Genomic DNA, 27,593 nt, shown 5'->3' with positions numbered 1-27,593 from the left:
CTCTGTGTTTGTACCATCCTGTATGCTGAAAGCCGGGCTTTTTGCTAGACTAATTTTCCTCCACATCTCTCGCGATGGAAAAAACTGAACTTCAATTAACTGAAGCTCCATTTGTCTGCACCACCCGTTTTCCATTACAGGTTTGTCTCCCCTGATATATGTTAATTGCACAGGCAATTTGCTCAAAACTTCAGTTACCCAAATGGCTGATATTCAGATAATGGAGGTTCAACTGCACAATGTTCCCTGCATTAGTCTTTGCACATTTGTCTTGTTTTATCTCGAGTTTTAATAAGAGACGTATTGGAGTCTAAATATCTTTAGCCGCATTTGAGATTGTACGCGACGTGAGCGCTGGCAGCGCTTCCAGACATGCGTTTGCCAAATTCAGGGGTGCATCTGTCCTCTCCGCTCCGTAGTGCAGGGGCACGCTTGCTCACATCCTCGCACTATGTGTGTGCACATCCATGCCTTTGTGCACAAACATCGGAAATGCTGCTTGTGCAAAAAGATGCATCTGCCATTTGGGCCGCCCGCTGCCTTCCAGAGCAAGAAGAAACCGTCGAGGTTTGTAAGCTAACTCACTTCTCTTCATGTGTCAACATTGTAATGCCCACATCTGTAATTTTCACTCCATGCATCTGAAGAAGTGGGTTTTTTACCCACGATCACTTATACCCAAATAAATCTGTTAGTCGGTAAGGTGCCGCCGGACACCTTGTTGTTTTTGTGGCTACACGCTAACGCTGCTAGCCCGATACTTAGAGGTTAGGTACCATTTCTTGGCCCCACTGCTACAATTGCACTTAGGGTGGGAAGGATAGCTCAGTGGTTTGCGCATTGGCCTATTAAACCCAGGGTTGTAAGTTCAATCTTTGAGGGGGCCATTTAAGGAACTAGGGTAAAAATCTGTCTGGGGATTGGTCCTGCTTTGAGCAGGGGGTTGGACTAGATGACCTTCTGAGGTCCCTTCCAACTTTAATCTTCTATGAATTAGATCCATGCAGTTTTGCACCCTGGGCACAGGTCCAAAGACAGGTCTTTGGGGGCCTGATTGCAGGATCGAGGCCCTTCTTTGCAAACATGGGGCCAGCAACTCCACAGCTGGCGTCAATCCCCCCAGTGGGAGCAAGGCTCCTTTACAGCTTTCGACCCTGGCCATAAATCCCTCCAACAGCCTCCTGGAGGCCGCTTTGCAAGACGCAACCCATGGGGGCGAGGGGGGAGGCTCAGGCGGGCTGGGTAAGGGTGGGTTTCCTTTGCTGTTCCCTATCCTGGAGCGAAGACGCTGGTGCAATGGCCCGCGCCCAGCGGCTGCAGCGCTTGCACAGGAAGCAGCGGGCACACCCAGCTCCCGCTCCGACTCTCTGGGAAAGTTTTGGTGGGTGGGGCTCGGGGGCCCCACGTGGGCTGCAACTGACCCAAGTCGGGAACTGCCGCACTCCGGGCGGAAACGGCCGTGCCCGGCTCTCTGCCCTGCTCGGGGGGCTCCCCCTCCCCACCAGCCCCGGGCATGGCGGAGCGCGCCGGGAGCTACTGGCAGGACCCGCTGGCCATGGCCATCGCCCCCGGCAAGCCGCTGGCCGGGCCCCAGGCCCGCCGGGGCAGCAGCAGCAGCCGGAGCCGGGCGCTGAGCGTGGTCTGCGTCCTCAACGAGGGCTCGGGCGAGTCCCTGCCCCTGCGCTGCCTGCGGGACGCCTGCCGGGAGGCGCGGGCGGAGCTGCAGACCGTCCCCTTCGGCACCCTGGCGCTGGGCGACCCCGGCCCCCTGGACCGCTTCTACAACGCCGGTGAGCTGAGCTGAGCTGAGCTGCGCCCGGCCTCAGCCGGCGGGGCGGGATTTGGGGAGGGCGGAGGAGGCTGCAGCATTCATCAGCCCCCCGGATCTGGGGCGGGGGGAGTCACACTCCCCATTTCTGTTTGCAGCCCCCCCCACCCCTAGCCTGGGAGCTGCAGCAGCCCCAGGGCTGTCAGTGAGGGAGGGGAGAGAGCAGGGCTGCTTCTGGGCGTGGCCGCGGCCAGATGCTGGCAGATGAGCCTTCTCCTTCCTCGAAATCATCCAGCCCCTGGAGCAAGCTGCAGTAAGGCTGTTATCAGCTGTGTGTGTTTGTTCACCACTGCCCTCTGCCAGGTGGAGCGGGAACTGCTCATCTGTGTGTCATAGGCCCCGTGTTATCTCCTGGAGCTCACATAGCAGGAGCCTGGCCTTCTGGAACAGAGAGCTCAGAGCTCCGTCCCAAGGGAAGTCCCTAGACAATGATAGATTCTGTGTAATATTTAGCACTTTCCATTTCTAACACCCACGAACAGCCTTGTGCAGGGGCGCTGGGACAGTTTTTATAGTGGGGGTGCTGAGAGCCATTGAACCTAACTATATATGATGGAAACCACTTCAAGCCAGGGGTTGTGGCAGTGCCCTGAGCACCCCTACTTCCAGCAGCTATGATCTTGTGTTATTAAAATGAGGTTTGTCTCTATTCTGTTACCCTCATTTAACAGGTGTTTGAATGTTTGCAGAGAGCCTGAGTGACTTGCCCAAGGAGAGATCAGTTGAGCAAAGGTGTGTGAGTGGTGGGATTAGAACCCAGCTCACCTGGTTCCCTGTGCTGTGCTCTAAGCATCAGACCATCCTGCCTGTTTCCTCCTCCTTATTGTCTTGTCTACTGTTTCCCTACCGTCTTGGGGAAAGGATGGCCAACATTCATTGCTTTATTACACAGATCCCGGCAGCTCTGGTTGCTCTCTGCTCAATTAGCATTGTGGGATGGTGCTGCCTGGAAGCAGACAATAAAATATCCCTTCCAAACTCACAGTCCAGGAGAGCATGAGTGTGTGTGTGAATTTAGTATTAGGGTGACAAGATGTTCTGATTTTATAGGGACAGTCCCGATTTTGGGTCTTTTTCTTATATAGGCTCCTATTACCCTCCACCCCCATCCCAATTTCTCACACTTGCTGTCTGGTCACCCTATTTAGTGGTGATGAAAGCTACCAGGAGAGATGCAACATAAACCCTGGCAGTGCCAACTACCGCTATCCTGACCAGGCAGGGGATGTCAGAGGGCTTCCAGTCTCAATGGAGAGAGGCCCTCAGATCTGCACAGGTTCACAGACCCCATGTGCGGATCAGATGCGGATACCAGATTTTGTATCCATGCAGGGCTCTATCAAGGGCCTGATCATTCTCTGGCCACTCTGCTGTGGCTACTGGGTGTGCTACCTTCTCTGGACTGTGGGTTTTGCTCTGGCGTTTATTTTCACATGTCGGAGAAGCTGCTGGAACATCTCCCTTCACTGGCTGTTTTTCTAAAGGAGATTTTCTGGATCGACGAGGAGCCAGTTCAGGGAAGTTCTCTGGCCTGTTATGTGGGTGGCCAGATTGGGTGATCACAGTGTTCCCTTCTGGCTTTATAGTCGATGAATGTCTTTTAAATCTGCTCTGGGGGGGATGCAGTTTTATTCCAGCCTGCTAGACTCCTCACCGCAGGGGTGGCGAGCTCTGTGCATGCCCTTCCAGGACAAATCAAACGGGAGAGCCTGGCCCTTTAAGGAGGGCTCCAGGGTCAGAAGCTACTGGAGCAGAAGGATGTCAAACGATGTGGAAATAACTTGTGTGGTGTGGTCACTGACTTTCTGTCGGTCTGAGGTTTCCTCACACGACATCTGTGATGCTCCCGATTCCTCTGGAGCAGAGCAGGGACCACAGCTACCCGCATCCCGTGGCTGAGGGGAGGGTGGCTTGGATTTGTGCCTTTGGCATTGGGTTGGGGGGCTGAAGGAAAAGATTCCTCCCCTCCCCCTTGGAGAGGTTAGGCCAGGGGATGTTCTCTGCTTAATGTGATTTATTCTGTCTGAATGGTCCCATCTCACCTTCAGCCTCTGTCGCTTCCATTCTGGCTTCAACGCAGGCAGCCGGGCTCGGGGGAGGAAACGCTGTTTTATCGATAATGCCAGGAGGTTGGCGGGCAGCCTTGTGAGACAGAGATCCCAAGGTCAGAGTCTGGCTAACCCATGGGCAACGCTCCTGGCCAGCTGAACAAGTCGGTTGTTCTGGCATGTGCCCTCTGGTGCCATGCTGCTGGCCAGAGTCACTAACTGGAGCGGGCACAGGGACAGGGGACTCAGGAGTCCTGGGTTCTGTGCCTGGCTCTGACCTTGGATAAACCGTACCAAGGCCTGACTTTTCAAGAACTGCTGAGCACTCGTGACTCTGCTTGAAGTCAACGGGAAATGTGGGTCCTTGGCACCTCAGGAAATGGGGCCCTTAACCTCTCTCTGCCTCAGTTTCTCCTAGTGTTGCTATGATACAGCTGGACCTCAGCATGCAGGCAGGTTGCGAGGGTTGACGTGCTGCTGTTTTTCGTTACCCCTCTGATGGTGAAGTGCAAAATGGGTTGTTGCATGGTCACTGAGGCGTGCCTCACAGTATCGGTGATATTCGCCCCTGGTCTGTTCAAGCTGTGGGTCCGGGGCGGTGTCTGGCTTTTCCTGGTCCACCAAAATGGTGTGTAAAAGCTGCCTGTGTGTATGTGTTGCAATGATCGGCCTGCCTGGCTACCCCGGGGGAGATGGGGCCGGACCTTTAAACAGCCTAGGGTGGGTTCGGTCCCCTCTGTCAGCTGTCGCTCGGCTCCCCTGGAGGGAATGTGAGATGGATGGAGAGATGAAGCAGTGACACTGCTGCCTCCAGCAGTCCTTGGCTGGGGAAGCATCCTCTTAAAGGAAGGCCTGTTCCTTGCTGTGCTGAGTAATTGGGCTTGGTGGTTTATATGCAACATCCAGGGCAGGCAATAGGATTTGCAGGGGATGGAGGAGAGTGGTGGGACTGCACTGAGCGGTCTCTGGCCAGGAGAGGTAGCGATTGGGCTGAGGGTGAGACCCAGCATCGGGGGTGAGGGACGTGCCTAGTCACCTGCCCCATGGGCTGGTCCTGATCATGTCCCCTTTATCCTCCTCACCAGGACATTCCAAACCTGCAAAGTGAGTGTCCTTGCTATTCCCTAGGGCTCAGGGGAGGGGATTGAGGGGGATTCCCCAGCGCCCCAGACCTGTCAGCTGCACGTCAGTGTGTAAAAGGCCGTGAGCGATGTCGGCTGGTGTCCGATGGTCCCTTGTTCCTTGCCCGCAGATGTGGCCGTGGTGGAAGTGAGCAACTCCTTGTGCCAGCCCTCGCTCTTCTACCACCTTGGGGTGCGGGAGAGCTTCAGCATGACCAACAACGTCCTCTTGTGCTGCCACACCGACTTGCCGGACCTGCAGGCCCTCAAGGTGAGCGGGGGCGGTGCCCCTCTGTCCCGCAAGCCACGTCCGAGCTCTTAGCCGCCGCGCGTACGAGAAATGGCCACGTTGGCCAGGAAATGTCTCTGGTTACGTGTGGGAGATGGAAGTGTTAGGGAGGTAAAATCAGGTGGTTAGAGCAGTGGACTGGGAGCCAGGATGCCTGGGTTTGGCCTCTGCTTGGCCCCATCACGTCCCCGCTCTGTGCCTCAGTTTCCCCATTTGTAAGTCCGGAATGGCAATACTTCCCTCCCTCAGAGGGCCGAGGCCTTGAGATAGGAAGTGCCAGATGAATGCAGCTCCCCATGTCCTTTGCAAAAGCTGCGTGCGCTACTTTGACTGTGGGCACTCCGCTGAGCCCTCAGCACTCGCCAGCAACTTGGAATCAGCGGGGATGCTCAGCTGTGAGCTGTCGGGGTAGCGGAACAGGAGGAGGCTGCAAACACCTTGCAACGTGGCGTGATCCCTCTTCATTGTCTGTCTCTTGTGATAAGGAAACGCCTGGGCCTGGAATGTGGCACGAGGAAACTGCCAAGAGCGAGCTCAGCTGTTCCAAACACTGGACGTTTTGAACTTGCTGCTTATTGCTTGTATTACGGTAACACATAGAAGCTCTAACTGAGATCGAGCCCCATTGTGCAGGAGCACAGGATGCAGTCCCTGCCCCACTGAGCTGACAGTCCAAGCAGACCACACCCAGGGTGGTGGAGAGAGAGTATTTTCCTTTTTTTTTTTTTTTTTGTATAGGAGGGGAACTGAGGCCTACAGAGACAAAGTGACTTGCCCAAGGTTCACCTGGGGCGGCAGTAGTAGAGCTGGGAACTGATTGCAGATCTCCCGAGGCCCCGTTCGGTGCCTTAGCCCCAAGTCCATCCTTCCTCCCCTGGGTTGAAACGATGCCTGTGCCAAAAGCACAGTTCTGAACCAGAACTGAACAGCTAATCTAAATGGCAGCAAAACGAGTGGGATTTTGAACAAAGATTAGTTGGCTATTGGGGGCTAAGCATTTTGTTTCTGGTCATTGGTCAGGTGCTTAGGAAATCTTACTGGCTCTGAATGCATCTGTTCTGGGCCATCCCGGTGCATCTAGCCCTAGTGGGCTGTTGGGAATCTTAAAATCCCCATCTTTACGATTACCCGTATGCTTCTTTCTCTCGCTTTGTTTCCAGCATGGAAACTGCTGCTGCAGTCTCAGGAACCATTAGACAGGAGCACTTTCCGCGGCTCCAAGCCCTGAAGGCTTTCCCTGGGATACAGCCCCCGTCTCTAACCCTGGCAGTGGGAGAGAGCTGCTGCAGCAGTCGTGTGACTATAGGAACTGAGTGCAAGACAGCAATCTGCATGATGTGATTTTTAGAGTCTCTAGAGTATGGGGACCTCTCAGAAATAGTCATGAATCCTCTTTCCTTCTCGGAATAAACCCTTAACAGCTGGGGAGGGACAGGACAAGCCGTCCCTGCTTCAAATCAGACGCATATGTTCTGAGAGTCTCTGTGTCACTTTCACCCTATCACCTTTCAGTACCTCGGCCCAGTGCTGGCAACTAGCCCTGCTGCTTTTGGGAAAAATTGGACCTGAAATGTCAGCTCAGCAAAGCCTTTTGGCCCTGGTCCAGGATCCAAAGCCCACTGAAGTGGATGGAAAGACCCCCCCCACAACTCCAGTGAACTTCGGGTCGGACCCCAAATATAGTAACTGCTTCGGACTCTTCAACCTCTAGATGCCTTGGTGCTTTTAGGAAAAAATGCCCCTGTACCTATGATTCCTGAGTCCCACATGTTCCCATGACCTTCCCTCCATAGGCAGTACCCAAGCACTGTATTTAGGGTGCACTTCTGACCCACGCAGGAATTAAAGGGCACTCCAGTGCTGGGCCCCGGGGGGCGGGGAGGGAGCGTACAGCAAACGGATGATCTGCTGCTTGGCTGTAAAATGCAGACTGCCTCCTTTCCAGGCCCTCCCCCCCGTCAGCCTGAGCCAGCAAAATGTTAAAGGTGTTTTTCCCACTAATGAAATGATCCCTACTAATGACCTATTCTGCAAACACCCTGTGCTTCCAAAGCTGCAGCTGCACTCGTACAGGGTGAAGGTTCAAACCCAGCCAGATCCCACCAGAAACAGATATGTTTTTCCATTTCCCCTGACCTCTGTTGCAGTTCGGAGATTGGCACGAGAGAACCGAGCCTGTCCCTCTAAAGATCTAGTTGTGTTGGAAGTGCTGGGCCCTAGTGAATTTCTCTGTCCCGGTGTGTCCTCCTGCTGCCCATCACCATGGTGTCTCACCGCCTACCATGTAAAATAGATTCCCAAAATGGCTCGTTTCAGTGGCTAACATGCTCCGTGTCAGTTGATGGAGAGCTAAATATCCACCCTCTCTCTCTCTCTAGGAGGATATCTGCCAGAAGAACTCAGTAAGTGTAATTTACTTTCTGTGAATCTATTTTATTATTTTTTTTACCTTGTCTGTTTATGCTCATTTCTTCTCTCACACATACCCCCCTCAATCCTCGCCTCTAGTCACCTCCCTGTTATTCCAGTTCTGGGTTTCAGCCCTGGCCTGCCGCACCCCCTGTCGTTCCAGTCCTGGCATTTTGGAAACAGCTCTGTCAATGCAGCTTAGTGCTGGTTCACGTGCTGCCCTGCCCCGCTCCCCCCTCCTCCCCCCGCTGTTCCACATGAGCAGAAACAGGCTGGGAAGGATAGAGAGCCCCCTGCACCCCAGACTCAGTAGCAGGGAGCTGATCACATAGGACATGCCCAGCTGAATCTTACAGCAGTTCCCTGCTCTCTGCACCTGGTTTGCTGTCAGGCAGAGATGGCAGGGGCGGGGGGGGGAGGGCTAATGAAAGCTGAAGCCCCCAAACATGTTTCTGCCTGTGACCTAAAGCCCATGTTCAGCTGCTCCTCGGTCTCCCCAGCCTGATGATTGCACCCCCCGGAAGACACAGGCTTAGCTTGGGAAAGCAAGGCTGCAGCTTTCCGGCTGCGCGAGGTGGGCTCAGGCTCTGGCTGGGGTGTGGACACCTTCATTCACTACCACCTGCCTCTGCTCAGATGCCCAAACTCCCCTTGGCCTGAGAGCTACGGATTACCCACTCCCGCCCCTGGGCCTGGCAATACCCTGGCCCCAAGGAACCTGCTCGGCGAGGGCCTGAGGTAGGAAGCCTTTCACGTCTCTCGCCTGCTCGGGGAAGTGGTTTCAAGCCATCTGCTGTCAGATGGCAACAACTAATGAGCGGCCTTACTGCTTTTCAATGGGGTGTTAACTCTGGAGCTTACTAATGGCTATTTAAATGGCAAGGTTTTTTAAGTCTTTCACTGCTGATTGGAGAATGCAGCAAGGGAGGGGACAGATTGTATTAAAAAGGCCTGTGCGGGCTGTATGATACATGACGTATTTTGGCCACCTGAGTGGGCGGGGTTTGGCCGGAGCTTGGGGAGAGTTCCCCTCCTCTTCCTTTCCCTGCTGTCTGGAGGACGTTACATGAAACGAGTTGGTGGGTCTCAGCACAGCAGCATCTCTGTCACCACCACCACCACCACCGCCTATCAGGGGACCCCGTGGTCTCCCTCACTGGCCGTCTGTGCTGAGAGCCCTCGGAATGAATGGGCTGATGAGCGGGGATGTAGGGGAGAAGCCCAGTCCCCTGATTCCTGGCGCCCCGTCTCTTCCTGCCAGGACTGCAGCGGCACTTACACCTTCATCCCCTACGTGGTGACGGCCCAGAACAAAGTCCTTTGCTGCGACGCCAGCACCATGAAGTGCCTGACTGAGTTCTTCCAGCCCAGCTTCAACGTGGAGGCCTTCTTCACCCCCCTGGTGGGGCGGCTCACCAAGCTGCTGGAGGCTTCCCCCACCAACTCCTGGTACCGCACTGCCTGGCCGAGCGCACTTGGGGAGGGGAAAGGGGCAGGGGTTTCAGTGAGGGCAGGGCACGGCCCCTGGAAACCGGCTCCAGCCGCAGCCTGGGGGATTGAGTGGCAGTGCCCCCTGATCAGTGAGCTTGAGAGGACAGGCCCTTACCTCCCACCACCACTGGGGGGAGCCTTCCCTGGGCCCAGCTGGGGCTGGCACCTAGAGGCAGGGACATAAATGCAGCGCTGGGGGGTTAGAACCGGAGGGGGTGTGGGATGGCACCACCCAGCTCCGAGCATGGGGACCCAAAGCTGATGGAAGGCAAGGGAAAGACTCCTATTAACTTTTGCAGCCTTTGGCTCAGACCAGAGGTGGGCCCACTGGCCACATCCAGCCCACAGGACCGTCCTGCCTGGCCCCTGAGCTCCTGTTCGGGGAGGCTAGCCCCCGACCCCTCCCCCGCTGTCCCCCCTCCCCTGCAGCCTCAGCGCCCCACACCCCCAGGGCTCTGGCCCGCTGCTCCTGCCAGGCAGTGTGGCTGGCTCCAGCATGGTAAGGTGGCGGAGAGCGGGGGATCCCGGGGGGGCGGTTAGGGGACAAGGAGCAGGGGGGGTTGGATGGGTCAGGAGTTCTGAGGGGGGCAGTCAGGGCAGGAGGTAGAAGGTGGTGGGGCCAGGCTGTTTGGGGAAGCACAGCCTTTCCTACCCCGCCGTTCATACAGCTTTGCAACCCCGATGTGGCCCTTGCACCCCTGGCTCAGACCCTGCTCCCCTGGGCGAGGATCCCCCGACGTCCATCGCTGGTTTCGCTTTTATTCTGGCTTGACCTGCCAGGGTAGCGCTGAGGTCAGCCCTGCACAAAGAGCCCGGAAAACTGCCCAGCCTGGGCTCAGCCTGCCCCTCCTCCAGGGCGCCTGGACCACCGCCTGCGTCTGTGTGCCACTCTCAGCACATCGCCGCCATGCAAGGGACTAATGACAGAATGCGACTCTCCCCGGATGAGTGGAATTGATGGCCAAGCCCATGGAGAGTCGGCGGCTGGCCCGGGGGGTGACAGGAATGCAGGGCAAGGGGATTAGTGCAGTACTGTGCCCCTGCGTGGGTCATTGGCAGAACTGATTGAGCCTGTCACCGCTGGGTCTTCAAGCAGCCGCCTTTTCCGTCTGCTCTGAGTTCCAGCTGTAGCAGCCTTATCGCCCGCTGTATGTGGCCCAGCCAGCACTAGGGGGGGCTCGAGCGCTGCACTGAGCGGGTTGGTTCTGGCCAGGGAAGCACCTTCGGCGGTCCCAGGTTTGATTCTCGCAGCTGACGACCAGCCCAGGGCGCGGTGTTATGAGAGGTGGCCTTTACAGGGAGCTAGGCTGGGTGGATCTGCATCAATGTGCTCTTGTTGCCAAGAAAGCTAATGGCATTTGGGGCTGTTAAGTAGGAGCAGTGCCAGCAGATCAAGGGACGTGATCATTCCCCTCTATTCGACGTTGGTAAGGCCTCATCTGGAGTACTGGATCCAGTTTTGGGCCCCACAGTACAAGAAGGATGTGGAAAAATTGGAAAGAGTCCAGCGGAGGGCAACAAAAATGATTAGGGGGCTGGGGCACATGATTTGTGAGGAGAGGCTGAGGGAACTGGGATTGTTTAGCCTGCAGAAGAGAAGAATGAGGGGGAATTTGATAGTTGCTTTCAACTATCTGAAAGGGGGTTCCAAAGAGGAGGGATCTAGACTGTTCTCAGTGGTAGCAGATGACAAAACAAGGAGTAATGGTCTCAAGTTGCAGTGTGGGAGGTTTAGGTTGGATATTACGAAAAACTTTTTCACTAGGAGGGTGGTGAAGCACTGGAATGGGTTCCCTAGGGAGGTGGTGGAATCTTCTTCCTTAGAGGTTTTTAAGATCAGGCTTGACAAAGCCCTCGCTGAGATGATTTAGTTGGGGATTGATCCTGCTTTGAGCACGGGGTTGGACTAGATGACCTCCTGAGGTCCCTTCCAACCCTGATCTTCTATGATGAGCTTCCCCAGCCTGCGAAGTCCAAGGCCCTCCTCTCCCTCCATGAGAGCTGGGTTCTTTCAGCTCCCCAGCACCGTTCTTGGTGAACGATCCCATTGATTCCAATGGGAGTAGTGGCAGAGTAAAAGGTTGCTCTCCAGAGCAATGTCCTGGCCACTAGACGTAACGGTGTTTCAATGCTCAGGCGTTGCCTTGAGCTCTCTGCGCCTTGGAAAGGTGCTGGTTGGAGCAGGCACCGTTCAAGTTTCAGACATGACCACTCGAAGGAAATATGTATTCTGCAAACTAGGCTTTTCCCTGCACTCCTCAGCCCCCTGCCCGTATGGGAGTGGCGCAAGCTAGGGGCAAACTAATGGGCTGCAGCCACTTTAAGCTGTTTAAAGGCATTTTCTCTCTCCTTTTTCTGTCCTCCATCCACACTGCAAAAATAGAGGTTGGCAAACCTTTCGAGACCGAGGCTCCCAGCAATTCCCCAAGCAGGTGGCAATCCTGTTTCCAGTTAAATAGCCTGAATTTCAGAGATTTGCTCCTATAAATCTCACTCCCTTTGCAGGGTGTCAAGATTTAAAGCCAGTAAATCTAGTTTGCAGGAACAGGAAGGGCTGGTTCTGACAAGGGTCAGCGAGATTGATCTGGGCTCTAGGGCAGCTCTGCTGACTGCCCCAGTTGTGAGCCTTGCATCACACTGTCTTCCTGCATCCCTTGTGGGGCGTAGGAAGACCTGTTTCTGGGGCTGGAGCTGCAGAACTGAACTGTGATGCAATGACTCGGGCATAGTGCAATTTCCTGCCTTCTGAGATGGGTCAGCCTCTGGAGATAGCAACAAGGGGCCCTTCTGCCTCCTGCTGTGGGATTCTCAGTCATGGCAATGCAGGCTGGGGGTGGGAAACGGGGCTGGGATGATGGGTGTAGTAGGAAAGGCCGAAGGCTGTGAGATGTCATGGGCTGGGGGGGTGGGGTGCTTCCAGGTGGGTGCAATCTGCCTTCCGGAGCCTGCAGGCTCTGCTAGCCCAGAGGTCTGCTCCCTGAGATGTCTGCTGAGGCTGGAGGTGTGGAAGGCACTCCCAGGGAAGCCAGCGCAGGGCTCTGGGGGACGATAATGGCTATGGGAGAGGGCCCAGGCTGGGGAACCAGGAGGTGGGGGGAACCCTGCAGTCACGGTTCGCTGTGAAGGCCTGGGGAGCCCCAGCGCTGAGCTGTGGAGTCTGCAGCTGTCCGAGCACATGGGTCCCCATTGCCACTAGAGAGGGACTTGAAGGAAGTGAAACTGAGGGTGAGGGGAAGGACTTTGTGTCATCCCTCCCGGCTTGGCCCCACCCTAGTCTGAGGTCCCCTTTCTGACCCCTTTTAGGCACTCCCAGGGCCGAGCCACTTCCCTGCCCCAGGACTGCACCAGGCAATGGGGCTTCCACCCTTTTCCAACTCCACCTTCCAGGAGACTTCACTGCCAGGGGGAGATCTTCCTAGTCTATGTTCTCCACAGCCCAGCTCAGCTCCATCTGCTGCTCGTTCCGCCCCCTGGGACCACCCCAGATGTGCCCTTCCTCTTGATGAGAGGTAGCGCCCTTCAGATATGTGGTCTCCTTTGTCCTCTATCTTGGTGGAGGGGCTGAGGGTTGAGTGGGCCATGGGAGCTCGCCTCTCACGTGGGATAGGTGAGACCTTGTCCTGCAGATATCCAGAGTCCTCAGAACCCAGGGCTGTCAAGCCGGCCCCTTCCACTACCACCGAGTGCCCCCAGGGGAGACTGGGCAATTGTCCCTCCCCATCAGGCCTATGATCCAGGAGTGGGCTGCACTCAGCTCTAAGCATGGTGGTTTTCCAGCGGCTATTTCCGGGAGACAATCCGCCGGGACATCCGCAAGGCCCGGGAGATGTACAGCGGGGAGCAGCTGAGCCGGGAGCTGGCCAACATCCAGCAGCGCCTGGACAGCGTGGAGCTCCTCAGCTTGGACATCGTCATGAACCTTCTCCTGTCCTATCGGGATGTGCAGGTGAGCCGCCCCCGGCCTGCGCCAGTAGGGCAGGTGGGACGATGGGGGAGGTGGGCGGTGGCTGGGTCCTCGAAAGGAGGCGTGGCCTTGGGAGCACCAGCCCAAGCTCACCGGAGATGGCTACAGAGGTGGGGTCGGTGCCTGGGATGCCATGGGGTAGGCCCTGGCTTGTGGCTTTCACAGGAGGCTGCTGGCCCTGGGTCACAGACACGAGCATGCGCAGCGCGGGCACATGGCTCTCCAAGGGGGAGCTGGTGGGGATCACCAGGGTCCCTGGATGCAGAGCCTCCATCCTTGGCCAGCAGAATCAGAGCGTGTGGCAGGTGTGTCGCTGCAGCCGGCTGCCCAGCAGGCCTGGCTGTCACTGAGGTGGTGGGTGGCCATGCTGGAAGAAAGGTCTCCTGCAGGACACCGGGGTTCTGCAGGCTCCTATGCCACCCTGGCACAAGGGCCATTTCCTCGAGTGCACCACGACCTCCGGATGCATGGCGCAGAAGGAGCTGCGATCCTGAGTGGCGTGGTTTGCCCACCCCACTGCCGAGCCCCCTGTGCTGCATCAGGCCCAGCCTGTCCCCCCCGGAACTTCCCGCAGAATGCGGATGGCAGCCTGCTCTGCCTGACCCCCGGCTTCCTCGGCAGGACTACGACGCCATCATCAGGCTGGTGGAGATGCTGCAGGCCCTACCCACCTGCGACGTGGCCGAGCAGCACAACATCCGCTTCCACTACACCTTCGCCCTCGAAAGGTGAGATGCTTCCTTGGGCAGGTGCAGAGCCCGTTCCCAGCCCTCCGGGGTGCTGAGCGCCCTCTGGTGCCAGTGGAGCCGGTGGGCACCTGTCGCACTGGGCCGGGTGCTTGGCAGGGGAAGGGCGGGGTGTCCTATGTGTGGATGCTGCCAGGATCGAAGCCTGAAATCCTCCCTCCGTTGGGCAGCATCCAAGCAAGCTTCCGCCAGGCTGCCCCTGCCCTGTCAGGATAGGAGGGGAGGTCAGTCGCCAGGGTCCATTCAGCCCTCGGCCTCGGCAGCGACAGAGCACAAAATGGATGTTCTATCCTGCTGTGCTGAGAGCCACTGGCCCGGGGAGCGGAGCTTGGCCCCCAGCTCTCTCTCTGATGCGCCTCTTTGGGGCGTTTGCTCGTTGTGCCTGGCAGTGCATGCGGCACAGCTGAGCACACATGTTATCTGGGCAGGCGGAACCAGCCCGGGGACCGGGAGAAGGCCCTCTCTGTGCTCCTGCCGGTGGTGGAGAGGCCAGAAGGGGCGGCGCCTGACCTGTACTGCATGTGCGGCCGCATTTACAAGGACATGTTCATTGGCTCCAGCTTCACAGACACGGAGAAAAGGGACCAGGCCTATTACTGGTGAGAGCTGGGGTGGGGGGCTTTCCGGCTGGAATAGGGTGGGAGGTCCGTGCCGAGGAGACTGGGGTGGGCTCCTTGGGCCAGCGAGGTTTTGAGCACAGACGTGGAGCACGTGCACTTGGCTGGGTGTGCAAAGGACTGAGTGTGCAGCCACTCCTGAGCGTGTGCAAGGGTCTGTGGGCTTTGCTGGGTTCTGCAAGCCTGGGGTCCCAGGTTCAGTTCCTGGAAGGGACAATGTAGAGGCAGATAAGCTGAGTTTATGGAATCTTCCAGATGAGACTTTGCAACCTATCTGGAGCAAGTGGATATCAGAGACACCCCCCTCTTGGCACCTTGAGAGTCCTAGGTCCCCTGGCATTGGGATTAAAGCCCCTTCCCTGCACTGCCACATATCGATTGTTTGCTGCCCACCACCCCAGAGGTGGCTGCATTTCAGTGGTGCTGCCTGAGCTCCAACTAGGTGACTGTTTTGTCACTGGCATCTCTGCATGTTTGAATTCCCCAGGTACAGCAAAGCCTTTGACACGGAGCCGAGCCTCCACTCTGGGATTAACTCTGCCGTCCTGCTCATAGCAGCCGGGCATCAGTTCGAAACCTCCGTGCGGCTCCGGCAAATAGGTGAGTGGCTCTTCCTCTCCCCCTGTTGTCCGTGGGTAAAGCACCATGGGCCTCCGGGGATTATAACGGTCTCTCCCGTAGTCCTGGCACGCCCTGGACGATGGCCCAAGGAAGGGTTGAGAGGTGTGTGGAGTTTATGGGTTTGTCTCTTTTGCACTCTGTGGCCAGATGAGTCACTGAGGGAGTCCCTTGGAATTCAGGTGGGCCCTGTCCGTCCTGGCTTCTCTCCCATGTCCTGTGCAGGTCAAGTGGCAAGGGAAGGGGAAACTTTATCTGCTAGAGATGGGGAGACGTTCTTTGGTTTGGGGGGGGGGGAGCGAGAGCAGAGGGTACAGGTGGGGGTGCTGAGCCATGGGGGTGGGGGAGAGAGCGTGGAGTGGGGCTATGACTGGGCGGGGCTGGGCCGAAGGGGCTGACGTGGGAGCGGGGGAAGCGTGGGGGTGAGCCAAGGGGATGGGGCAGGGCGGTGGCTGGGTGGGCCTGCCATGCCTGGGTGTGTCTCCGCCCTGCCCTCAGCGGTGAAGAGGAACCTTCTCGCTCCCCCCCCACAGGCGTCAAGCTGAGCTGCCTGCTGAGCAATAAGGGCAGCGTGGAGAAGATGCAGCATTACTGGGACGTGGGCTTCTACCTGGGCTCCTGGATACTGGCCAATGACCTCAGCAAAGTCATCCGGGCCTCAGAGAAACTCTACAAGCTCAATGCTCCTGTCTGGTAGGTGGCAGAAATGCCAGCCCCCCTCAGAGCCTATCAGGGCCCCCCAAACAGCAGCACCCTGCCTGTGCCTTCAGGAGGGGAGCTCTGCAAGGGGAGGGCTGAGCGGCGTTTGACTCTCCAGGCTGGGTTCAGCTTGGCCAGCTTCTGGAGTAAGAGTCTTCTCTAGGGGCCCCATGTGTGGGAGGTTTCACGTGGGCCTTTGGGCTTTCCCAGTGACCCGTGGGAGAACTTGTCCATCCTGGGCCCATGGGGGACGGCACGGGAGGCCTGTCAGCACCCAGAAGCTGTTTCCGCGGTGGGGTGTCCCTCCCTTCCATCTCACGCTCTGCCCTGGCTGTCCCTGCAGGTACCTGGCCTCCGTCATGGAGACCTTCCTCTTGTACAAACACTTCAAGACCTGCCCGGAGATCAAGACGCCCAAGCAGGAGCAGGCTGACTTCTGGATGGGCTTCCTGCTGGCGTCCTGCCAGCCCTTCGTCTCCACGGAGTGCTGCCCGGTGAGGAGCCCGCTGGTGCTCGGCGCGGCTGGCTCTGTGCGGCGAGTCGACTCCGTGCGTTGAGTCCCGTCGTGCCGCTAGAGCTGCCTCCGGCCTGGCGCCTGCCGACAATAAGGGAGGGTGGGGGCAGAGTTAGCCCAGGTGATCGGTGTCCAAGTCGGCGTATGGGATGGGAGGGGTTTGTGGGTGGGTAGGGGAGGGGACTAGGGACCACACCCAAGGAAAAGCCTGGCCAGATGTGTGGTGAAAACAGACCCGGCGGCTATCTTCGCCCCGTTGCCCTGGTAACAAATCAGACAGGTGTGCAGGAGCGGGGGGTGATGGTGGCCAGCTGGCTTGTGGGTTTCAGTCACCAGTGCTGCTGTGTGGGGGTCTGGAGCAGGCTCCTGGCAGCAGGGGGAGAGCAGAGCCTGGAGCTGGCCCTTTGCAGGTTAAAATGTGCCCCGGGTTGCAGGGTGTATCAAAGAGGGACACTGGGGGCTCCAGGAGAGGAAGCAGGATCCTTGAGTGAAAGGAGAAAAACATCAGCATTGATTGGGGTCCTCACCCCCAGCCCCGTCATAAGGTCCCCTTCCTCCAGCCCCCTGGGGATGCAGTGGAAGGGGGCAAAGACCCCCCACACCAGCCTCTCTCTCTGCCTCCCTTCCAGGTGCTGATTCTGGAGCTGACCAAAATCCTGCAGCCAGCCCAGCTGACGGTGCGCAATTGTGAGGCTGAAAAGTCGATGACGCTGTACCACATCTGCCCCACGGAGGAGGTAGGGCGGCTTGGAGGCCAGGGAGTGAGAACACCCCTTTGCCACCCCCGAAGGAGATGACTTTCTGGGCTCCTGTTGTTCACACTGCGTGTTTTTTTGGGGGTTTATTTTCCCCCTAGAGAGGGATCTCCAGCTGGACCTTTCCGGCTTCCTCCATCCGTGGAATCAGGTGAGGAGTTTAACTCTTTGGTTGGCCCTTGGGGTAACCTGTCCATCAGCCTAGGTGCTCCCTGGTTAGCCTGCATCCATCCGGAAATCCTCTCCTCCCCCAGCACCCTCCTTGCACTGTGGAAGTAACCGTCTTGCTTCCCATGCCCGGGGCTAGTTGGGAGCGTGGGGGGTCCCATAGTAGGTGTTGGCTTCCCCAGCTGCATATGGCACAAGGAGCCAGAGAGGGACCTGCCTGTAGGCAGGAGGTGGGCAGCTGGGGAGGTCCTGTGCTGCCTGGCAGAGCAGATTCCAAGGGCCATGGCATAGCAGGTTCGTTCAGTGACCAGCCCCCCAGCTTTCTCTGAGAGGCTCCCCAGCCCTGCAGGGGTGGAGTGGGGGGCACGGAGCATGGCTGGCCCTGAACGCTGTGTGTGTGTTGTCACAAGGGGACTGGCGTGGCAGGGAGGAGGCTTCCCCGGTAGGCGGAGGAGCCTTGTTAGCTGGAGTGCCAGCCCCAGAGCTCTGGATGTGCTCGCACCCCTCCCCAGCCCACCCCCAGGGCCTGCAGCCCCATGGCTCCTGCTGCTGGTGCTGCCGGCCTGGTGAGGGGGCCTGTGCCAAGCTGCAGGAGCAGACCAGCCCATGAGCACACTGGAGCCGGCGGGGGGGTGTCTGGGGTGAGGCTTGGGTGGGAGCAGGCCCCCTGCCACACTCACTGTGGGGTGTGGGGCCGGCCTCTCTCTTTCTGTCCAGCATCTCCAAGTGTGACGAGCGTTGCTGCTTCCTGTATGTGCTGCACACGGTCGAGGACTTCCAGCTGTACTTCCCCACCCAGCACCACTGCCAATGGTGAGTGGGGTGGGGGGAGGGGCAGGGACCCCCACGCTGCTACTGCTGGTGGTCGGGGGTCCTGGTGATGGGGCAGGGTGGGGAGGCAGCGGGGACCCCCTAGCACCATGGCACTGGTGAGTTGTGGGGAGGGGATAAAGGATTTGTTCCCTGACCCAGAGCCCCTGCTGGGGCTGGGGGAGCAGCTGCTCTGGGCTGTTTGAGGGGTGGAGGGCCAGGCAGGGGAGGGAGCCGGAAGAGACATCTGTGGGGCTGCCCTAGGCCCTGCCTCACACATGGCATAGCTGCGTCTGCCCAAGGGTCCCGTGGATCTGCCAGCCAGCAAGGTCGGAGCTCTGTCAGAGTGGGTCGCTGAGCCGGTGTGTGGTGATGGGGTGGTTCTCCAGGCCCATTGCCCAGCTTAGGAGCCCCTTGAAAGGGCCGGGCAGTGGGGCCACACCTAGGCACGCTCTCCCTTCTCTGCCGGCAGGTTCTGCAAGTTGATTCACTCCTTCGTGGCTGAGCTGGCGGTGGTGGGTGAGGAGGCAGGCGACGGCCTGGATGAGGACCTGGAGGTGAGTGCCGGGGGCGGGCGTGGTCTCGCACTCGGCGCAGGCGTCTCTGGTGGATGCTGGGGAGCAGCCCCAGGGCATGGTGCAGCTTGCCGAGCTGGGGGTGCATGAGGGGCTTGGCAGGGCTAGCTAGCCCCAGGTGCTCTGACCCTGCTCTGGCCTGCGCAGTACGACTACGAATACACAGAGACGGGCAACAGGGTGATCCTGGGCAAGGGGACCTATGGGGTCGTCTACGCCGGACGGGACCTCAGCAACCAGGTGCGCATCGCCATCAAGGAGATCCCGGAGCGGGATAGCAGGTAGGAGCCGCTGGGGGTGGGAGGCGGTGCTTCCTATGGACCCCTCTGTCATGTTTTGGGATTCAGACTAGTCAGAGGCTGGGTTGCCCTGAGTGCCCCGTAGCTCCCAGCCAGCAGACGAGCATGCCCTGTGTGTCGGTGTGTAAAGTCCAACCAGGGTATTGAATCCAGAGCGAGATCCCTGGGGTTCTTTTCTAGACCAAGGACTTTGGCAGTGTCGCCTCCTCCGAGACCGGAGCTCCCATTGTGCGGAAAGGTGCCAGGGAGTCTCCATGCTGGTCTCTTCCCCCGCTGGTGCTTTCTGCGATGCACGCGGGTCTGCCCCTGCAGCCTTCTCTGTGCCAGCGCGTGGCCAATTGCCTGTGATTGCAGCTGGATGGAGACATCGAGAAGCAGCCTGCTTCCCCACTCCCCAGCCGTGTCCGCTTCGAACATGTTTTAGTTCCGTGTTTCCTGCCTTTGGGGGGTTACCGTACATGCCCCACGCAAAAATATCAGAGATCAGGGTGTTACCAGTTTGCTGATGGCCCCTCACGCGACCCGCCCCCCGCCCCGCATTAGGTACTGTTCTGACATTAGTGAACTGTGGTATGGCCGAAACTCCCTGCCCAATACCAGTGACCCTCAGGCAGTGGGTCCTGCCCTCCCCTTCCACGCCTGCTGGGAGAGTCAGGGTACCAGCAGCATGGTGATCTGGGGCCCTGGGGGTGGGGGCACGGGAGATAGATGAGTGTGACGTGGTGTGCAAGAGTCCCAGTGTGAGCACACTAGTTGGGGTGGATGGGCCCCTGCCTTGTCCTTGGCGTGGTTCCCGCCCCGCTGGGAGTGGGTGGCCTTGCTGAGTGTGGGGCACTGTGGCCCCATTGTCCAGCACCCTGGGAGCAGGCAGGCGTGGCCCTTGACCCTCACTGCCCCGTTTCCCGCCATGCAGGTACTCGCAGCCCCTGCACGAGGAGATCGCCCTGCACAAGCGCCTGAGGCACCGGAACATTGTCCGGTACCTGGGCTCCATCAGCCAGGACGGCTTCATCAAGATCTTCATGGAGGAGGTGCCAGGAGGTAGGCGAGCAAGCGCCCGCCCCAGGCTGGGGATGCTGAGGAGAGAGGTGGCTGAACCTGGGGCCTCCTGCACAGAGCAGGGTGCCCCAGCCTGGGGACGTGCTGCCATCCAGCTGGCCTGTCTGGGCTGTCGCAGATCCCACGTCCCAGGCCAGTTGCCTCCTTCCCTTGGTGGCCCTTGGCTCTAATGTGGCCTGGGGTCTTCTCGGAGGTTCATAACGGCCTTGCATTGCTTCCCCGTAGCCCATTACGGCTCCTGCCCTGCCCAGGATTCCCCAGTCTGGGCCAGCCCTGGGCCTGGGGTGTGACACTGGGGCTCAGCAAGGCGGGGCCGGGTGGCCTCTGTGCTGGGGCGTGGGGGCTTGGGGTGGGCACACAGGCTCAGTGGGGTTCCCATCTCCTGCCCCGTCCCCAGGGAGCCTCTCGTCCCTCCTGCGCTCGAAGTGGGGGCCCCTGAAGGACAATGAGCCCACCATCGTGTTCTACACCAAGCAGATCCTGGAGGGTCTGCGCTACCTGCACGACAACCAGATCGTCCACCGGGACATCAAGGTGAGGGCATTGGCTGGCCCATGCTATTGCGGGATGGGAGAAACAGAAGCTGACTAGGGACCACCCAGCTTACGGGGCTCGGGGCCTTCCCCGGACTGGAGGGGAATGTTGGGCTAATTCAGGGACTCCGCCACCCTCAAGGCTGCTAGCCGGGGACTGGGCTCTGTGCTGAGTCCCAGGATGGTTTCCAACACCTCAGCGGGCTGCTCTGGGTCTCCGCAAAGCCACCGCTGTCCCAAGCAGGGCCCCGGCCTGCCCCCTGCTCTGGGAGTTCTAGGGCATCTGGTCTCACCACCCCCTCCACCTCTCCTGGCCGCACAGATCGGGTGGATCCACCCTTGACTCCCAGAGCAGGACAGAGCGGGCGCGAGAGGCATTAGCGGATCTCAGGGGGGGCACACCCTGTCTCTGAGCACTCGCCCCACAGCTGTGACCTGTTCTGATTGGGGGGCGACGGTTGACAGGGAGACAACGTCCTTATCAACACCTACAGCGGGGTGCTGAAGATCTCTGACTTCGGGACCTCCAAGAGGCTGGCTGGGATGAGTCCCTGCGCCGAGACCTTCACAGGTGAGGGGCTCTGCTGCAAGCCTCCCGCATTGGGTTACGGCATGCTGGGCTGTGGGAAGGGGCCATTCGCCATCTCCCCCCCCCCCCCCAATGGGGGACACTGAGGCCCAGTGCCAGGCACAGGGGCATCCTCAGGACCTGGCAGGAGGGGAGGGAAGGGGTCCCCGACCCATTTGGGTTTGGGAGGGGCTCACTGGCTGATCTGGGGCACGCGGGGAGGTTGGGGGCTGGCTTCCCTCAATTGCTCTGGTCTCTTTCCAGGCACCCTGCAGTACATGGCCCCGGAGATCATCGACCAGGGCCCCCGAGGCTACGGGAAGCCGGCCGATATCTGGTCCCTGGGCTGCACCATCATCGAGATGGCCACAGGCAACCCCCCGTTCTATGAGCTGGGCAGCCCACAGGCTGCCATGTTCAAGGTGAGGATGCGGCTCGCTGGTACCGTCGGAGGAGGGGGACTGACCGGGCTCCTCTCGGAGCGTGGGGGCTGGCGGGAGAGGGTTATGGCTTCCTCCACTACAAAAGGGGGGAGTGAGTCTCACTGCGGCTCCCGGTGGCCCAGTCCAGGCACCATAAGCACTGACCGGCCCCTCATTGGCCGCCTCAGCAGAGAGACCAAGGCCTGACTGGGCCATGGGCTAAGGCCCATTGGGTGACGTGGGGAAAACTGGTGCTGTGGGATGGGGGGTGAGCCAAGGGGCAGTGCCCCTCTGGGCCCACTCCCTGCTAGGTGGGGACGGGGGCCAGGGCTCTGTGATGGCCCCTCCCTCATCTCCCTCTCCAGGTGGGCATGTTCAAGATGCACCCCGAGGTGCCCGACTCCATGTCGGGGGCAGCCAAGGCCTTCATTCTCCGGTGCTTCGAGGTGGATCCGGATAAGCGGGCGCCTGCCGCAGCCCTGCTCCAGGAGCCCTTCCTGACCGCACCCAGCAGGAGGAAAGCCAGGAGCCAGGCTGTGCCAGCTGCAGAGGGAGGCGCACCAGGGGCAGGTGAGCTAGGAGGCAGGAGAAGGATATTGGGGACGGGGGGAGCCCTGGGTGCAGGGGGCAGGAGCAGGAGATGGGGGGAGCCCAGGGGAGCCCTGGGTGGGAGGGGGGCAGGACATGGTATCTTGCAGGTGGGCTGCGTTCCCGGGGGGAGCTGAAGTAACCAGCCCTGTCTCTCTGCAGCCAGCTCTCCTGCCTCTGCAGCAGACGGGGCCAGCGAGGCCAGGAACCCCTCCTTGCCCTTCCAGGCCCCCAGAACAGCTACCAAGTCAGACAGCAGCTCGCCTGCCCACGTCTCCAGCGAGGTGGCCCAGAGAGGCAGCTACCTGGGGTATGGCCTCCCTTCGGGGGGGCAGGCTTGGGAGGAGCCGGGGGGTGGGGGGAGGGGGCATAGGGCCACCCACTGCACCCAGCAGCACATCTGGACACCTCGCCTCCAGCCTGGTGGGTACATTCCCCACTAGCGCCCCGTAGCCACACCCTGGATGTGGGACAACCCCATGCCCAACCATTTATCCCTGGTAGGGTTTCCTGACCCCTCCCGCAGGGCGCACGGTCTCGGGGCGGTGGCTGTCGAAGGGGAGCCCCCTGCCTTAGGGGATCAAGCAGCCAGATGTGCCCAGGCTGCCCCCCAAGGCCTCCCCCAGCCCCTCCTACATGTAGGGCCAGACCAGACCGGTGGGGGGGCAGCAGGCTGGGTTTGTAGGGCAGGGATTGGGCGACACCTGGTGGTCAGCAGCTGTCGCTGCAGCTGAGTTTTATGGGATTTCACCTCCAGCTCCAGCACCCGCTGGGCGGATGGGGCAGGCGAGTGGGGAACGCAGACTCTGCTCTCCAGAGCACCCTGCTCCCCGTGATGCAGGTATCTGATGAGCGGCTGCTCCGTGGGCGCAGCAGGCCTTGTTCCTGGTGTTCCCAGAGCCCGGTTTACCAGCTGGCAGCCGGAAGCTGCTGCTGTAGCCGATGGCAGGGGCCTGGGGAGAGAGGTTGTTTGGAGGTCTTTTTGTCCTGTTATTCTTGGTCCAGGGAGATTCGGATCGAATGACAAACCCCACAGCTGTCCCCCATGATTCAGTGTCCCCCACACTGGTCTGGGTGTCCCTCAGGGTGCCCCTGAGTCTCCCTGTCCCACCAGCCCGAAGGGCCTGCAGTGCTGTGGGGTGGCTCCCCCTGGTGCATATGAATTCCTGCTGCCCCTCAGAACAGCTTGGCTGCCCGGGACGGGTGTGTGGGGACTGATTGGGCTGCTTGTGTTTCCTCTCTTCCAACTCTCCCCTTGCGGTGCGAGCCACAGCACTCTGAGTGTCCAGAGGTGCATATCCCAGAGGGCTGCACAGGCAGCAGAGCTGGGTGCCCCAGGCGTCCTTCCCATCCCAGGCTCCACAGTGGGTCAGCTGCAGTCCTGGATCCGCTGTTTAGCACAGGGCTGCCCCCCTGCAGTGGCCAGGCTTCCCCCCCCCACCACAACTCCTGTCTCCCCAGGACTGCTGAGGAGCCAGCTGGTGTGGATTGCAGCAGCTCCCCTGTCCCTGAGGAGAGCGGCGGCATGTTCCTGCTGAAGAAAGACGGCGAGCGCAGGGCCACCCTGCACCAGATCCTGACGGAGGAGCAGCCCAGCATTGTGGCCGCCTTGGAGGAGGCCCAGAGCCAGGTCAGTGCCGGCCCCTCGAACACTCGGCAGCCAGGCCCAACCCCTCCCCTGCACAGGGCAGACAGCACACGGCTCCGACCCCTCTGCAGCAGGTCAGGGGCTAAACTCCCTGCACTGGGCTGGGGGCTGTTCATTCAGCCTGACTCCAGAGGGGGGGTCTGCAGTAGCTTTCTGGTCTTTGTCCTTTTCCCAGAGCCCGTCACGTTCGACTTCCCTCCACTCACTCGCTCTGGCTTGGGGTGTGTCTGAGACCCCTCCCTCTGCCAGCCCAGCCTTGCCCGGGTGCCCTTTAGAGGTTTTCCGGGCGTGGGAGCCCATCTGCTCTCGCGCCCCCGGGCTGAGCCTTTCCCTTCCCCGTTCAGAGCTGGGACGGGGGGAGGCTGTCCTCGGAGCACATCGCCCAGCTGGTGTCCTGCCTCAGGAGCTACATCCGCACCCCCAGCCACCGGCAGCTCAGCCAGGACCTGCTGGGACTCCAGGCCCCGCTGCGGGCGGAGGGCCTGAGCCTTCACCATGTGCAGGTGCCACTCTTCTGCTTCCAGGACACGGTGAGTACTCAGCCCTTCCCAGGAGGCCGCTGGGCTGGGCCAGGCCTGGCCACTTCTCCCTCCCCCTTAGCCTTGGACCTTTAAAACTCAATTGCCCCAAGTACTGAGCACCCACTGCCTTTAACTCCTTCATTGCTGGCCTCTCCTGGGCAGTCCCAGGAGCATGGAGGGTGTGGCCAATGAACAAAGGGGGCGGGGCTTCTGTAATCCCAGGCCCTGTGGGGACCCCAGAGGGAGCGGGGGGGTCGCCCCTCGAGGCCAGCGGTGGGGTCGGCATGGCAAGGTCTCTGGCTGGCTCCAGTGCCGGCGCGGCCCATCCTCTCCCATCCCTGCAGGTGAAGCAGCTCCTACGGCAGCACCAGATCAAGCCGCACTGGATGTTCGCCCTGGATAACCTCATGGGCCAGGCTGTGCAGGCAGCTTTCACCATCCTCATGACAGGTGCATTGGCGGGTGGGTGTGGGGAGCTGTTTGGTGGCCCTCGCTCCTGTTCCGTTTGGATCCAGCCCCATGGGGAATCGGGGCCTGGCCGAGCAGCAGCTGTCTCCGTAGCGGAGCGGCAGTGGGTTTGTGGCTGGGGTGGGGGTCCCATTGGGGTGCTGCTAAGGTAACTCTCCGTATTCGGACTGTACGAGGGAGCAGGAGAAGGAGGCTCCCCCCTAGGGCCATAAGACCCAGCTCTCTCCACCCCATCAGCTGGCAGAAACCCTGGGCCCCTGCCCACGGAGTTCTGTGCCCGAGGCCGCAGGGCATGGCCCTCCCCGGCTCCAGCAGGGAGATTTCCCACCAGGAAGCACGGGGCGCCTGCCCGGGCAGAGAGCCCTGGGAGAACAGAGGCAGCCAGATGCTACCGCTCGTCCCACCCCTGCCTGATGCCCATGGAGCTGTGGGGCTGCACTGACCCCTAGGGCACACTGCCCTCTGCCCACCATCCCTACGCCAGGCCAGCCACCTCCCTGCTCACTTTGTTTCTCCCACGCTTCCAGAACTCCGGGTGAAGCCGCAGCGTCTCCTGGGCAAAGCCCATGAAGGTGGCATCGAAGAGGAGGTAGAGGAAGATCCAGAGGTGCAGGGAGCACCTCCTCCACCGAGCCAGCCCAGCGTGGGGAGGGGCAGCATGGAGACCCCAAGTTCTGGTGTTGGCAGCAGCACCAGCACCGAGCTGGGCTTCCGTACCGCCCCGGCGGACTCCCTGCCACTCCTGGTGCAGCTCAGCCGCCTCCGCGCGGAGACGAGCAGGTAAGAGCGCCCGGCTGCTCTCCCGCATGGAGGAGAGCCTGGCCTTTAGCTGGCTGTTGGGGCCGGGAGGCGTGTTCTGTGCCAGCCTCTGCCTGCGGGAGGGGGCAGCACCCCACAGCCACCCTCCTGGCCTGGATTCACACACCAGGGCGCTGCCACTCTCCCAGCCCAAGGGCATTAGGATCCACACTTGGGCTGGGCTCCCAGCTGTGGTTCTGACATGCCCAGGCTGGGCGGGGGGGAGGGTATGCAGTAGCAATCACCCTCCCTACCCCCCCACCTCCCACCCAGCATGGCCCTCGGTTCCCAGCCCCTCTGCCTTGTCCCCCCGGCGCGCGTGGCAGGCTGCTGGAGGCATGGCTGGAGAAGGAGCGGCAGTGGCAGAGGCAGCTGTGGAGGGCGCTTCAGGCCGCGGAGCAGGAGGCCAGGGCTCTGCAGGGATTCAAGCCCCTAGGTGAGCGATGCCAGGACTCGCCGGAGCAGGGCGGGGGAGCTCTGTGGGGCTGCAGGGGTGGGGAGATGGGCCTGGGAGGATGGAACACACCTTGGTCTCCCTCCAGCTGACACATCTGGGCAGGGCCTGGGTCTCCCTCTGAGCCCCACGTTGGGGCCCATGTCTCTGGGGCAGCAAGGGCCTGGCTTTGTCTCCCTCGGGCCACACATCTGGAGCCCAAAGACATGGGGGAGGCTGAGTCGCAGAGTCCTGCGGGAGGCTGACCCAGGTCCGAACCCTTCTGTCCGCACAGCCTTGGCCGCGCACCCCCGGGGGCCCCAGCAGGGGGCGGTGGACGCCCTCCTCGTTGACTGGTTACAGAGCCACGGAGCAGATGAGCATGCGACCGAGACGGTACGTGGCCTGCGCTGTGCGAGCCAGGCCAAGGGGCAAGCGGCTTGGGGACAGCCCTGGGCCCCGCCACGACCCCGGCCTTAGCCCTGTTGGGAGAGGGAGAGGCAGGCTCCAGCGGGACGACACCTCCCCCTTTCCCCCAGGCCCTGGTGGGGTGGGGGCCGGGTGCATAAGGCAGCTGGGTCTGGGGTGTCCCTCCCACATGCCCCTCCCCCCCCGCACTCCAGCGGGGCGACACCTCCCCCTTTCCCCCAGGCCCTGGTGGGGTGGGGGCCGGGTGCATAAGGCAGCTGGGTCTGGGGTGTCCCTCCCACACGCCCCTTCCCCCCCCCGCACTCCAGCGGGGCAACACCTCCCCCTTTCCCCCAGGCCCTGCTGGGGTGGGGGCCGGGTGCATAAGGCAGCTGGGTCTGGGGTGTCCCTCCCACACGCCCCTCCCCCCCCCGCACTCCAGCGGGGCGGCCCCATCCTAGCTCTGGCTACTGCGCCCCTCGCTGACCAGCTCTGCTGCCTGCTTTCTCCCCCAGTTCCTGCAGCACGGCTTCACCCTGCCCGACCTGCTGACCTGCGCCACCCACGACGACCTGCTCTACACCGGCATCAGGTAGGGGGGCAGGAGGGGGAGCCAGGGCTGGTGCCCCAGCCCTCTTCCCTGGAGGGGCACTGCTGGCTGGGCCAAGAGGCCACACCTAGGGCTTGTCCCGCCCAGCCCAGCCACGATAGCTGTGGGGTCCATGGCGTGATTTGCTTTGGTGAACCACGAATCCGTCCTAGGAGCCTGAGCAGACTCTGCCCTGGGAGCGTTTCACTGCAGCTCTGTCCCAGAAAGAGACTGCGCTGAGTGGGGCCTGAGGCCCACGGAGACCATCCCCTCTGCGTGGCCCTCGTCCCGTCCCCTGGGCGCCAGACAGAGGACGAGGCATTATTGAGGCTGTTTGCAGCCGGTGCGAAGGGGGGGCAGGGGCGTCTCACTCGTCTCCGTCTCTCCCTGCCAGAGGGGGGCTGGTGTGCAGGCTATGGAGAGCCATCCAGGAGCACCGGAAATCCCTCGCCAAGCAGGTGCAGCGAGAAGCCGAGTGAGAGACGAGCCAGCCACAGCCTCCCTGCGGCATTGGCCTCGCCGTGCCATAACAAGCACCCACACTCAGCCAGAGCTGATCACCGCGTTGCCGCCTTCACTCCCTCGAGCTGGCAGGTCCCTCTGCTGC

General features: G+C 60.5%; 1 protein-coding gene across 1 annotated transcript; it reads left to right on the top strand.

Annotated features, from left to right (window-relative positions):
• The first annotated feature begins 1,437 nt into the window (after nt 1-1,437).
• On the top strand, nt 1,438-27,465 carry MAP3K6 (mitogen-activated protein kinase kinase kinase 6). Its single transcript, XM_050932000.1, has 29 exons — nt 1,438-1,790; nt 5,129-5,268; nt 7,665-7,688; nt 8,957-9,144; nt 12,964-13,132; nt 13,772-13,878; nt 14,325-14,495; nt 15,001-15,113; nt 15,665-15,824; nt 16,174-16,324; nt 16,974-17,081; nt 17,201-17,250; nt 17,985-18,080; nt 18,550-18,634; nt 18,800-18,933; nt 19,865-19,992; nt 20,408-20,544; nt 21,009-21,114; nt 21,376-21,533; nt 21,899-22,103; nt 22,284-22,431; nt 23,583-23,751; nt 24,114-24,299; nt 24,635-24,740; nt 25,286-25,538; nt 25,883-25,992; nt 26,285-26,385; nt 26,913-26,989; nt 27,381-27,465. The coding sequence occupies exons 1-29, from the start codon at nt 1,514-1,516 to the stop codon at nt 27,463-27,465; spliced, it is 3,942 nt and encodes a 1,313-aa protein (XP_050787957.1). The 5' UTR covers nt 1,438-1,513.
• Nucleotides 27,466-27,593: the final 128 nt, after the last annotated feature.

This window comes from Gopherus flavomarginatus, chromosome 22, assembly GCF_025201925.1.
Source record: "Gopherus flavomarginatus isolate rGopFla2 chromosome 22, rGopFla2.mat.asm, whole genome shotgun sequence".
Classification (NCBI taxonomy): Eukaryota; Metazoa; Chordata; order Testudines; family Testudinidae; genus Gopherus; species Gopherus flavomarginatus.
The sequence above is the reverse complement of the archived record's forward strand: the minus strand, read 5'-3'. Positions and strand labels throughout refer to the sequence as shown.